The sequence below is a fragment of the Bison bison genome, unplaced genomic scaffold, assembly GCF_000754665.1.
Source record: "Bison bison bison isolate TAMUID 2011002044 unplaced genomic scaffold, Bison_UMD1.0 scf7180017864218, whole genome shotgun sequence".
Classification (NCBI taxonomy): domain Eukaryota; kingdom Metazoa; phylum Chordata; class Mammalia; order Artiodactyla; family Bovidae; genus Bison; species Bison bison.
Genome location: NW_011494790.1, coordinates 4451252 through 4464367, shown reverse-complemented (window position 1 = coordinate 4464367; position 13116 = coordinate 4451252). Strand labels below are relative to the sequence as shown.

At 38.3% G+C, this 13116-nt stretch overlaps 2 protein-coding genes across 5 annotated transcripts in view; one reads left to right on the top strand and one right to left on the bottom strand.

The window, feature by feature from the left end:
- The window catches only part of TRAPPC13 (trafficking protein particle complex 13), a 36353-nt gene extending 26901 nt beyond the window's left edge, over positions 1–9452 (bottom strand). For all 3 annotated transcript variants that reach the window (XM_010845528.1, XM_010845530.1, XM_010845529.1), the window contains exon 1: positions 8768–9452. In XM_010845528.1, the coding sequence (XP_010843830.1) occupies positions 8768–8813 (46 nt within the window). In that variant the 5' untranslated portion in view covers positions 8814–9452. The remainder of the gene's footprint in view (positions 1–8767) is intronic.
- Positions 7437–13116, top strand: part of TRIM23 (tripartite motif containing 23) — a 37350-nt gene continuing 31670 nt past the window's right edge. The window contains exon 1 of one of the 2 annotated variants that reach the window (XM_010845531.1): positions 7437–8382. In XM_010845531.1, the coding sequence (XP_010843833.1) occupies positions 8248–8382 (135 nt within the window). In that variant the 5' untranslated portion in view covers positions 7437–8247. Of the gene's footprint in view, positions 8383–9479; positions 9641–13116 lie in introns of those variants that run through there. The other variant, XM_010845532.1, reaches the window with a different exon arrangement.

The following is a 13116-nucleotide window of genomic DNA, read 5'->3' as shown; positions in this document are numbered from 1 at the left end:
AATCTTTTTCAATTATTTCCAAAGATTGACTTTTCACCACATCAAAATAAAGACAAACATATAGAAGTAAAAATCATACAAACTCTATTACAGAAAATGAATCCTAGAACTTTTATTACAATGTTCATTCAAATCTAAAATCCAAAACTTTACTGATGTAGGAGCTTCCCTGGTGGCTCAGTGGTAAAGAATTCACCTGCCAATGCAGGAAACATCGTTCAATCCCTGATCTGGGAAGATCCCATATTCCACGGAGCAACTAAGCCTGTGTGCCACAACCATTGAGCCTGTGCTCTAGAGAACTGAAGCCGCCACTACTGAAGCCTCTGCATGCCTCTCATAGCACCTTATATTTATCACAAAATATGTTTATTCACTTCTTAGTTTATAGCACTCCTGTTCAAACTCCTTGTAGTTTAAGCTCTTATGTATCATGTTCAGTTTTGTAGCCTTGCCACTTGAGACAGGTTCCGGCAGAATTAGCACCTCATCCTAATCCTCAAGTGTGGTATTTTTGAAGATTTAACTTTCATGAACTGAGGCCATTAAATGATGTTATAGTGAATAGATGGCTGCTGAGATAGTCAAAAAAAGCTAACCTTAAAATTTCTAAAGTCACTTGTGTAGTTGATATTTGCTGAACATTTACTAGTGCCACACTTTATGCTAAATACAAGTACTGACACATTTAATTCTCAAAACTATAAGGTTGAAATTATCATTACCCTCCTCATTATCCTCTAATGATAATAGATAATTATCATTATCTATTATAACAGATAAGGATGGTGCCTTGAGAAGGTAATTTATATATAAAAGATTATAAAGCAGATAGATGCCAGAACTAGACTCTGATGACTTCATTCTGCTCAAAAATAATTTTCCCTATTATTTATTATAAGCCCAGGGTCATAAACCTGGAATGTCAAGCTTTATTGGAAACATCTCATGGGAATTCAAAGTCCATCTCTCTCTCAGAACACTAACCAGTCGCACATCAGTGACGTGGAAAAGAAGTGAATGGGGAAGTGTTTCAAATCTCTTTCACTCTTACTTTTAACTAGGAAAACAGAGTAAAACCTTAAGAGGATACAGGCATTTGATTTACACTTGATTGTGAAATTCAGATTTCACCTAAAATTTTGTAAAAAAAAAATAAATAAAACTTTTTAAAGTCTTCAATAAATTAAAATATTAAAAAAGGTAGGCTTGATGTTATTAATTAATGAATGAGGCTAGTTCAACTTGCATATACATTTATCTTGGCCAGAACATTAAAAAAAATTATGTCGAATCCTTAGAGTTCCTACCATATTTAGTTTTACCTGTCTAGTTCCTTAAGGCATTCAATTTTGTGAACTGTGGAATAATCTGGGATATTTTGAGCAGATTAAATAAGTGAATCATTATGCAGGAACTCAGCTGAGAAATTCATGTGATGCCCTTCACATCTGTTTTCTTGGAATGGATTAACATTTATAACATTGACAGAGAAAAATAAAATTATGGTATTGTTGCCTCTTTCCTAGAGTAAATGCTTTGGGATTCTCCGGGCCAGAATACTGGAGTGGGTAGCCACTCCCTTCTCCAAGGGATTTTCCCAACCCAGGAATCGAACCAGGGTCTCCTGCATTGTAGGTGGATTCTTTACCCGCTGAGCTACCAGGGAAGCCCTAAATGCTTTGGCATTTCACCAAATGCCCTCAGATTCACCTTCCTGTACATGTTTTTTTTTCCCCTCAATTTATTCACATTGATGACTTAACAGTGGAACCTACAAATATTGCTGAGCCCTACTATTAGTGCTAGAATCATCAGTCGTAAGGTTTTAAATACTCTTAAGAAGGCTTCAAAGATGTGGCAGTGGACTCTCAATTCTTTAAGTACTGTCTAGGAAGATGAGACATGAATTGCTTCTTCCTTTAAGATCATGACACTATTTGCAGTAAAATTCATTTTCCCAGTTCTGATTCACCTTTTCATTGTTTCTAAAGGGGAAGAAAGCCATTTATATAGAGTAAATTAGAGAAATTTACATCTGCCACATATGAAGACAAAGAAGCTCTTTTTAATGTGATTCTTGAATTAAAGAGCTGCTCATAAGAAGCTCATAAGAAAATATTCCTAAGAATATTTTCAGTTCTGTGTATCATCATTTTAAAATAAGAATGTATTAGAAAAGAAACACTGTGGGCTATGTAAGTGACCCTGTCTTATGATTACTTAACTTTTAACCCTTGATTAACAACCTAATGCTGTGTAAGACCTGAACAACAACAAAAAAATTGTTTATGATTGCCTGCTTTTGAACTGTGGTGTTGGAGAAGACTCTTGAGAGTCCCTTGGACTGCAAGGAGATCCAACCAGTCCATCCTAAAGGAGATCAGTCCTGGGTGTTCATTGGAAGGACTGATGCTGAAGATGAAACTCCAATACTTTGGCCACCTTATGTGAAGAGTTGACTCATTGGAAAAGACCCTGATGCTGGAGGGATTAGGGCAGGAGAAGGGGACGACAGAGGATGAGATGGCTGGATGGCATCACCAACTCGATGGACATGAGTTTGAGTGAACTCCGGGAGTTGGTGATGGACAGGGAGGCCTGTCGTGTTGCGATTTATGGGGTCGCAAAGAGTCGACACGACCGGCTGAACGGAACTGAACTGAATAACATTGTTGCTGTTGTTTAGACAGTAGGTCACGTCCGGCCCTTTTGTGACTCCATGGACTGTAGCCCACCAGGCTCCTCTAACCATGGGATTTCCCAGGCAAGAATACTAGAGTGCGTTGCCATTTCCTTCTCCAGGGGATCTTCCCCACCCAGGGATCAAACCCTGTTCTCCTGACTGAAGGCAGTTTCTCTCCCACTGAGCCACCTGCAAAGCTCACTGGTAAAAATGAATAATTTCTGACTTTTCACCAGCAGTTTTGACTGCAAAGATGACTAATGAATGAAAGAGGAAGTAATTACTGAAGAAGTTATCTTGGAAACTCCCTCTATACCTGGTGATTTTTTTAATTAAAGATTTCTGGAAGCATTCATGTACATGGTGATTATTTTCTACAGAGCAGTCTCATTTGAGACAATAAAAAAGGTGCTAATAGTTGAAAACAAAAACGTATTTGAACAGCGTGAAACCTAATTAGAAAAGATAACCTCTTCAGGTAAAAACTGGTAGACTCCTCAGGTTTTAAGGAGCCTCAAGAGGAATGGGTTATGAGAAACCCTCCAAAGGGCACATTCATCTTGCCAGGCACTGTGCCACAAGGCAAGCATGTTTTTGCCTTCCTAATGAATATAGTCTTACTGATTTTTTTACGGATAGTTTAAATATTAATAATAGTGTCTCTATGTTAGCTCTGAGGGCAGGGTCCACATTTGTCCCTTCTCCACTTTACTCTAGCACCTATTTCATGGTAGGCATTCAAATTTGTCAAATATACTTTCTAACAAAACTTTTATTATATAACAACTTTGGACATTTTTATAAAATGATGAGTAAACCCATTAACATTTTGCTATGGGAAACCCACAGTGAATCCAAGAACCAGAGAACTAGTGATTAGCATTACCAATATCAGACTGAATTATCTGTATTAAACAAAGAATAAATCGATCTCTTATCCATAGTTGATACTTCACTTCAAAAAATGTTTATTGCCTTAAAGATATATTACGGTCTTAGACAAATTATACATTTTGTACTTCTGTTTCAAAACAACACATCAGCTATCGTCTATTACATATCTTTGGCCATAATAAGCAGAATATGGGCTGGTCTTTCAATTTGAATTACATTATGTCACATGAGTATCATTCCCAACAGAATTGGTTTTAGTTTTATTAAAAAAAAATCATTACACTTCAGGCGAGTTAAGAAAAAATCCTGTAAAATTAGATTCTGTGAATTTATCAAAATCCAAACTATTCACTATAATTCACAGGAATATCTAATAGAACTAGTGGAAAAGCAGTAACACAACAAAAAGAGTAGAACATTTTACCTTTAAATTCAGTTTGAGTAATAATTCATCACAATTCATTTAAAGGAAAGCTGCTCAAAGCAGAACCCAGAAAGTTCCTGACTTAATTGGAAAACCTAGGAATGCACCTGATATTTACTTCTGGGACACAAATTGTATACATAACCACACACTTAAAAACTTATTCATCTGTTTCACTTATTACTCAGTTCATTCAGAAATTCTTTTTTTTGACAATCACTGTAATTCATTACATACTAAAAATAACACCATATTTATGCACAAATAAATTAATTTTCCCAGTAAGAGCTAATCTTCCTTTAAGAAGATTCCCCACATATTCACAGTACATAATATCACAGAACACCCATATCTGGCCTAAATGTCTCTGAATTGTAGCATTACAAGATGGAAGTTCATTGTTCCTGATAATTCGATTGAGTTTTGCCCAAATGTCTTCCAGAGTCTGGTTGTTACAAATAGTGTGTTCTATTGTCCATCTTGCTCTATAAAATGAGTGCAAATTTAGTGCCTTTAGATTATCTTGCAGTTTTTTAGACAAAGGAGAAACATTTTCAGTACAGTTACTGCTGGGAAGTGATGATACACTCCAAGACCTTTTTTTGTGCCGTTTTTCTTTTTCTGCATGTTTCTCCAGACTTCCAGAATTAGCCTGTTCATTCAGCGTGTGTGATTGGATTAAGTGCTTCTTTCTTTTCAAATTAGGCTGAAACTCCAACAGATCTACTGTGCAATCATAACTCTGTGATTTAATACTACGTTCTGAAATGGCTAAGTACTGTCTCACATCTTCAGCTGCCTCTTCAGAAATCCCAGGCGGTGACCTTTTAGGTTTGAGTGGAAGTCTGGACCCATCACGTGGAAACCAAGGAATAAATCTCAATAGCGGACGTGTAGGAAAGTCTTGAATTGCTTTCTCTGCAATTTTTGGCAGTTGTGTGGGATCACTCTCATATGGTCGATAATGTAATATTACTTCTGTAGTCATTCTGCAGTAATCCTTCTATTCTTAATGAAGAGAAAATTTCTTAGCTGAGCTCCTCAGAGCTAGAATGTAATTTATAATTACAAGACTCTCTCTCTTTCCAAATCAGAGGTAAACAGGACCTAAAGTGGAAGTATTACAAAGAATAAGATATGGTAGGGAGAGCCTATATACAGATAAGCAGGGAAGAAAAGAAAAAAAAAAACCAATTCTAATATGATATTTATCAGAGTGCTACTGATAAATGTGAATGCAGTCCACAAAACTGGAAGTCCTTTCTCTCAAGAAAATAAGGAATCTGGATTACATACCCTTAACATCCTTTTAGCCTAAAAGTTCTAACAATCAACATATTTAACTGAACAGATGTAACAGATTTGGAAGTACTGATATTAACATATTAATATATAATCAACACTATAGCAAAAACAAAAAGTAAATTAAGATTTTTAAAATACTAGAGTCATATGAGGAGAAGGCAATGGCACCCCACTCCAGTACTACTGCCTGGAAAATCCCATGGAGAAGCCTGGTAGGCTGCAGTCCATGGGGTCGCTAAGAGTCGGACACGACTGAGCGACCACGACTGAGCGACTTCACTTTCACTTTTCACTTTCATGCTTTGGAGAAGGAAATGGCAACCCACTCCAGTGTTCTTGCCTGGAGAATCCCATGGACAGGGGAACCTGGCGGGCTGCCGTCTATGGGGTCACACAGAGTCGGACACGACTGAAGTGACTTAGCAGCAGCAGCAGCAGAGTCATATGAAGATAATGAACAAAAATGCAATAGTACTTAAAAATCTGAGATGTGAATTGAGTAAAATGAAAATCACTGTAATTTTTAATCTACCTTGAAGAAAATGGATCCTCTCATACTTTAAAATTACATGAATTCTACCAAATATAATACTTAAATGATTTTATTTCATTCTCAGAAGTAAACACTTGAAGTGCAAATGAAAACATGAAAATGGTTTAACCTTTTATTTTAATCAGACTAGGTAGGAACTGGTTTCATGACAAAGTCTCATCTATATAATTGGGGCATTTAAGCAGTGTCAAAACCTTAGTAGCTTGGCTCCTGAATTCCAATTGGGAGGATGAACAAGAAGGCTAGAGCTTTACTTTTTTCCTCTTAGAACACAGAAGTCTTCAAGTTACACCAAATTAAGTCATCAAAAGTAAGTGCCAGTACACAACACGCAGGTTCAATAATGCAGCAAGAATACTGGAGGGGGTTGCCATTTCCTCCTCCAGGGAATCTTCCCCACCCAGGAACTGAACCCAGGTCTCTTGCATTGCAGGCAGACTCTTTACTGACTGAGCTATGAGGGAAGCCCTAGCACAGCCATAAATAAATAAAATTTTAAAAACAAACAAAAAAGAGGTTGAATCATTTCTTCCAAAAATCATCAGAGAACTACTTGATGACGTTCTCCCGTTGCCACGATGACTATGAGTGGAGGCTCCATGTCATGATGTCACAACACTCATTTGACCAATGTTCTGAAAAGTCAAAAGTAACCAATCTCATAATGATTCTTTTCTCTACTGTTAATGTTCACTAACAGATTTGACAACTCTTAAATTCAAAATGACTGTGATTCTTAACATCCATTTTCAACATGGTTCTAAATATAGATAGCATATTCTTTTATTACTTAATAATGCTTTTAGTTTTTCTTCTTTCCATTTTTACATTTCAAGATATGACATTGAGAATTCTTTCACTGTTGTCTGAACTTACTCAGTGTTGTATTCCAGGGACACTGAAGTTGTGAGAATGCCTTAATATTTTACATATTAAACTGATATATTTGGCATTCAACGATTAGAACTTGTGAAAATTCTTGGATAAATAGGACAATGGAGAAAATGGGTCCAAAGAGCTTTAAGAAAGCTGAAACTGACGTGACTTTCAAATAACTTGTCCTTTTAGGTTGCCAAAATACTCCTTCCCAGGAACCTTCTGTTTTTGAAAATAAAAAATACCTGGGAAAGACCACTGTAGCAGCCTAAAAAGACAATGGCAGTTAGCCTCCACATCACTGGAATTTATCCTTGAATGTGTATAAAATGACATCTAGTAGCTAACAGAACTTCTCCAAATTTCCATCAAAATACTAAGGGAATAGGAGCATTTGAAAATGCTCTTTTCTTCATTTGGAGACAACACGGAGTCTTGGAAAGATGAAGGCCCTATGTTGAAATACCACCTCAATCACTTACTAGCTTTGTGATCTGGAAAAAGTTTAACTGAGAGTTAAGCAATATAGTACTTTGGCCACCTCATGCGAAGAGTTGACTCACTGAAAAGACTCTGATGCTGGGAGGGATTAGGGGCAGGAGCAGAAGGGGACGACAGAGGATGAGATGGCTGGATGGCATCATTGACTCGATGGACGTGAGTCTTAGTGAACTCCGGGAGCTGGTGATGGACAGGGAGGCCTGGCGTGCTGCGATTCATGGGGTCGCGGAGAGTCGGACACGACTGAGCGACTGAACTGAACTGAAGCAATATATATTCTACATATCTGACATACTGAGCTAAAAAACGTGACAATTTCTCTTCTTTCTTTCTTTCAGAAATAAGCCATTTTAGTCCAGGCCATTTGCTCAGGCTAAGCTCACATGTCTTACTATTAGTTAACATTTAAAATTCTTAGTTCCATAGTCAGAGACAGTTCTGATGACCCCAACTATCAGTACATGCTTTTCGTATAAATGAAACCGGTGAGCTTCTGGAATGTCTGATGCTTACAGCATAAGTTAGGGGGTAAGAATCCCTCAAAATGAATACCACAAGAAAGGTTAAATGCAGTTCAGCTGAATTCACATGTCTACCAAGCATCTTCTCAGTTCAGTCCAAGAAGATATTGGTAACCACAAAGTAGTGCGCCCAAGAAATAAGTGCATATGTGGTAGTAGAAAACAGATAAAATAAAGCTAAAGGCATTCCAAATAAAAGATCTCAGAGAACAATCTAAGATCTCAGGAATTTTAGAGAAAGTATACCCTGCTGGTTCTCTTAAATAATAATCCAATCAAATCATCAAACTTACTCAAAACTGTATGCTGTATACAGAAAATGAAAATTGATACGAATTTTCCCATACACAATACTCTGAAGTAAACTGCAGTGAGTTTTAACAAACCTAAATTATATGTTGTAGTACTACGCATTTCTAAATGCTTGGCACAATACTAGTCTAATTTCACAGGTAAAGCTGAAGCCTGGTAAATTTATCACTGCCGAATGAAGAGACGAGACAGGAGGAAAAACCACTTTAGATTAATCATCTCGGTTCACAAAGGGCTCTCCCCGGGTAGGGTGGGAACTTCAGCATCTGCGGCTAAAATCTGTTTGGTGGCTTCAGCAACATTTACCAGGGTAAGTAATTTACCAGGTATCTATTTTATTCCAAGTGGAGGAGGAAATGGCAACCCACTCCAGGATTCTTGCCTGGAAAATCCCATGGATAAAGAGCCTGGCGGGCTATAGTCTATGGAGTTGCAAAGAGTCGGACATGACTGGCTGACTGAGCACGCATATTCCATCCAGTCGCAGGGAGGAGAGGGGGTCTCAAACGTAAAAAGCGAAGAAGAAAATAGCTTCCTCTCGCTCCACGGCAAGAAACTGAACAGGAGGGCGAGCACTGACTGTTTAAGGACGAGGTCTACATCCCAGGGGTCATGTCTACGTGCCAAAAGCTGCAAGAACTAGTGAGAAAAGGGGAGAACACAGTGTATAGAGAACCGGGTTCGCAAAAATTTACCTTTCAGGGCCAGCAGGTGCTCCTGCTTGGGGGGATTCACCTCCATTTTGACCGGCACTTTGAACCCACTGCCTACGGAGGCTGAAGAGGTTCACTTAGCTCGGAAGAAAACAGAAAGCGCACGTTCCGGAAGACAGGGCATCACATTCCCAATCGTTTGTTCTCTGCCGGTGGTGCCTTAAATTCTCTTCTTACCACGTCCTTTAGCGACTCAATGGCTTCTTTTTACCAAAGCCATCTCTTGCCTCTTAGAGACTTATACATAAAATACTTCTCTATTTTCCAGCCACAATCACAAACCGCGACTTCAAGAAATCACTCCTCGGAGACAATACAGGCCCTGCAAATACCTTCATCTCTCAGTAAATGCTGTAGATGGGGCATGCTGGGATTTGTAGTTTAAAAGCCGCATGGCATGCAGGGAGATGCAGTCCCCTTTCGTCCAGTCCATTTTCCAAATGGGGAGAAAAGGTCGTAAGTGGAGCAAGAATTTCACCCCAAAACCTTACTTCTGTTTTAGCCCCTTATTTTTTGCTTTAATTTTACTCCTCCCATCAATCTGATGGAAGTCTGAGGGAGAAAATCTCCAGACTCTTCAATAAAAATAACAAAGCTCCCACTCGCAAGCCTGTGCTGGCGTGAAGAGGTGCGAGGAAGCCCCCTCGGCGACGCCCGGCGTCGTAGTGCGCCTGTGCGCCAGCGGCAAGCGCCGAGGCTTCTGGGTAGGTGGCTTTACCCCGCCCCTCATGTGAAGGCCTTCTCGGCTGCTTCAGTGGCGAGGCTCCTTCTAGGATGGCTGCTCTGGTTGTAAACAAGCCTGGAGCGGGACTAGACAGTGGTCGTCAGGGCAGCCGGGGGACGGCCGTGGTGAAGGTGAGGGACCTTGCGTGCTCTGTTCTCCGCCATCGGCCTCCCTTCGGTTCATCCCGGAGATCTGGCTTTTTTTTGGGCGGGTTGCGCGGACTCGGGTCCCTCTCGGCTTTACAAGCCTATGCTTCCCCTCCGGATCTTTATCCCTGCAGGCCTGAGGTTACCGGGTCTCCTGGTCATTCTAGTCCTTTGTAGTCGCCAACGGGGACTTTTGTGAAAAGGAGCCTATGGGCCTGTGAGAGTGACCTGGGCTGATCTTTCCCCAGGCCTTCTGTTTTTAGCTAAACCCAACAGACATTAATAAGCTTATTTTTATGAAATTGATCCATTATTATTGACAGATACTATTTTAGATATTTCACCTCTTCAATATCTATTTATAAAGTAATTGTTGATTCTAGTTTTACAAGTGAGGAAACTCAGGTTTCGGTTAACACTGTAGCTGAGCCAGAGTTGACTGCTCTAAAGTATTCTTTTCGTTACTGCACTACATCTTTTTAATCAGACCTCTGTTATTGGTTGACCTGCCCTCTCCTCTTTTGCTAGTACGGGTGTTCAACAGCCCCGTTAATGCTCGGGAATATGAATTACCCTATGTTTGAAGTTTCAAATTCTGCCATGTTTAAATGCTCCAAAATGGGTTTACCAAAAATTCAGTTGAAATAACTGTAGAATCCACTTTTCCGTATATAGATAGATCTGGAAGGGAGAACTGATCTTAATAACCTTCAGAATCCCCTGTAATCTCGGATAGTGGTTGGTAATTCTTATTCCTGGCTACATATTACTGAGGACTTAAAAAAAAACAACACACAAACGATTTAATCCCCCAGTTATGCTTAAGTTGATATCAGTATATATTTTTGCATTCCCAGAATGCTTTTAATGTGCAACTAGGGTTCAAAACCATTGGAGGAGATATCTGAAATTCTTTTAAGATCTTGAGTAATAGGCACCTGTGGTTTTTCATCTAATGTTGGTTTCATATGACAACGAATGATACATTTTTGCCTCAACTGTGTTATCAATCAGTATTGGTGGTTGTTGATTCGTCTTTAAATATTAATAAAGTTATTTTGAAGATACATAGCATGTCTGAGATGTGAAGGTGCCCTCATTATTTGGCTTGTATGGTTGAGATTTTATTTATTGAATTGTGCTTTTTCTAAGTAGAGAATACCTGAAGATTATTTTGTGAAATAACTTGAAATAAGAAGTAATAGGAATGTATGTTACTACTGTCTCTGCTTTTGTTACCTTGTTTGTCTTAAAATCTGAAAAATATACCAAAACCTGATGTAACTCCAGTTTATTAAAGCATAGAGTTTGGTAAATTAGAGGCTCTTTTTGTTAATTTTCATTTTTATATGTAAACGTGACTGAGGTGTGCAGTAGGATAGTCCTTTTTGGCAAGATCCTCATACTATAATTTGTAACATAAATTACAAATTAAATTAAACAAAATCTCATGGCCATTGTTATAGATGAAAGTAAGAAGTGTTTATTGGAAGGTAAAAGTTGAAGTATATAATGCTAATGTTTGCATATATAAAATGACTTCCTGCTTTATGAATGAGTTGATATTGATAGTTTTCTCGTTAGGAAAAACAGACAGAAATTGGATATAAAATTATTTATGTTCACAAAAGAATAGTGAGCTGCCTTCAGTTCAGTTCAGTTCAGTCGCTCAGTCCTATCTGACTCTTTGCGACCCCATGAATCGCAGCACGCCAGGCCTCCCTGTCCATCACCAACTCCTGGAGTTTACCCAAACTCACGTCCATTGAGTTGGTGATGCCATCCAACCATCTCATCCTCTGTTGTTCCCTTCTCCTCCTGCCCCCAATCTCTCCCAGCATCAGAGTCTTTTCCAATGAGTCAACTCTTTGCATGAGTGGCCAAAGTATTGGAGTTTCAGCTTCAACATCAGTCCTTCCAATGAACACCCAGGACTGATCTCCTTTAGGATGGACTGGTTGGATCTCCTTACAGTTCAAGGGATTCTCAAGAGTCTTCTCCAACACCACAGTTCAAAAGCATCAATTCTTTGGCGCTCAGCCTTCTTCACAGTCCAACTCTCACATCCGTACATGACCACAGGAAAAACCATAGCCTTGACTAGACAAACCTTTGTTGGCAAAGTAATGTCTCTGCTTTTGAATTATGCTATCTAGGTTGGTCATAACTTTCCTTCCAAGGAGTAAGCGTCTTTTAATTTCATGGCTGCAATCACCATCTGCAGTGATTCGGAGCCCAGAAAAATAAAGTCTGACACTGTTTCCCCATCTATTTCCCATGAAGGGACCAGATGCCATGATCTTTGTTTTCTGAATGTTGAGCTTTCAGCCAACTTTTTCACTCCCATCTTTGATTTTCATCAAGAGGCTTTTGAGTTCCTCTTCACTTTCTGCCATAAGGGTGGTGTCATCTGCATATCTGAGGTTATTGATATTTCTCCGGGCTGTCTTGATTCTTGTGTTTCTTCCAGTCCAGCGTTTCTCATGATGTACTCTGCATATAAGTTAAATAAGCAGAGTGACAATATACAGCCTTGACGTACTCCTTTTCCTATTTGGAACCAGTCTGTTGTTCCATGTCCAGTTCTAACTGTTGCTTCCTGACCTTAGTCCTTTGAAAATATGGCCTTCTTTATTAAAATTTAATTTACATGTGGTAAGTTTGAAGCCCTCTTTGGCATATTGTGAAGTTTGTAAAACTAAGAGCTTTTTTCCTATCTAGAACTTAATTTCTTATGCTGTTAGCCACAATTCCTATTCATAAATACTGAAGAAAAAAATTTCTTACTCTATTATTTACTGAGATGATGCAAAATAGTCTAGTAACTTGGTTTACTAGAATTTTTACTAAAATTCAATGGAATTTTGCTAGTGCTTTTTGAAAAAAAACTATGGTAGTAACATGAATAATGATGCTGTTAAAGATACAAGATCTGAATGAAAAAAGTAAAATTTTAATTTGGTTCTTTGGAGTTTTGTCATATATAATGGTAATATATTATGGTGTCTCTATAGTGAGAACATTTATTTAAAATGTTGCACTTACTTTGTAATATCTAATTTCTATTGTGAATATCTTTTCTGTAATTTGATATGGAAGATTTTTTTCTTTTGTTCTTTTTAAGTGAAGATATTTAACTGATGCTTTTTTACTGACTTTTAAAAAAAATGCAGGATAATATGAAGTATATTGTATATATGTGTGTAAATGTACATATATATATGATTTATGTGTAGTTATTCCCCAGCTGTTTCCATTCTTCAAAGAGAACTACAGGTCCAGTGTAATGTTTCCTGTGTATCATGCCAGAAAGAAAGTAGGCTTGTAAAACAATATATATATATAAATATATATAAAGGAGAGTGAAAAAGTTGGCTTAAAGCTCATCATTTAGAAAAATAATATCATGGCATCTGGTCCCATCACTTCATGGCAAGTAGATGGGGAAACAGTGGAAACAG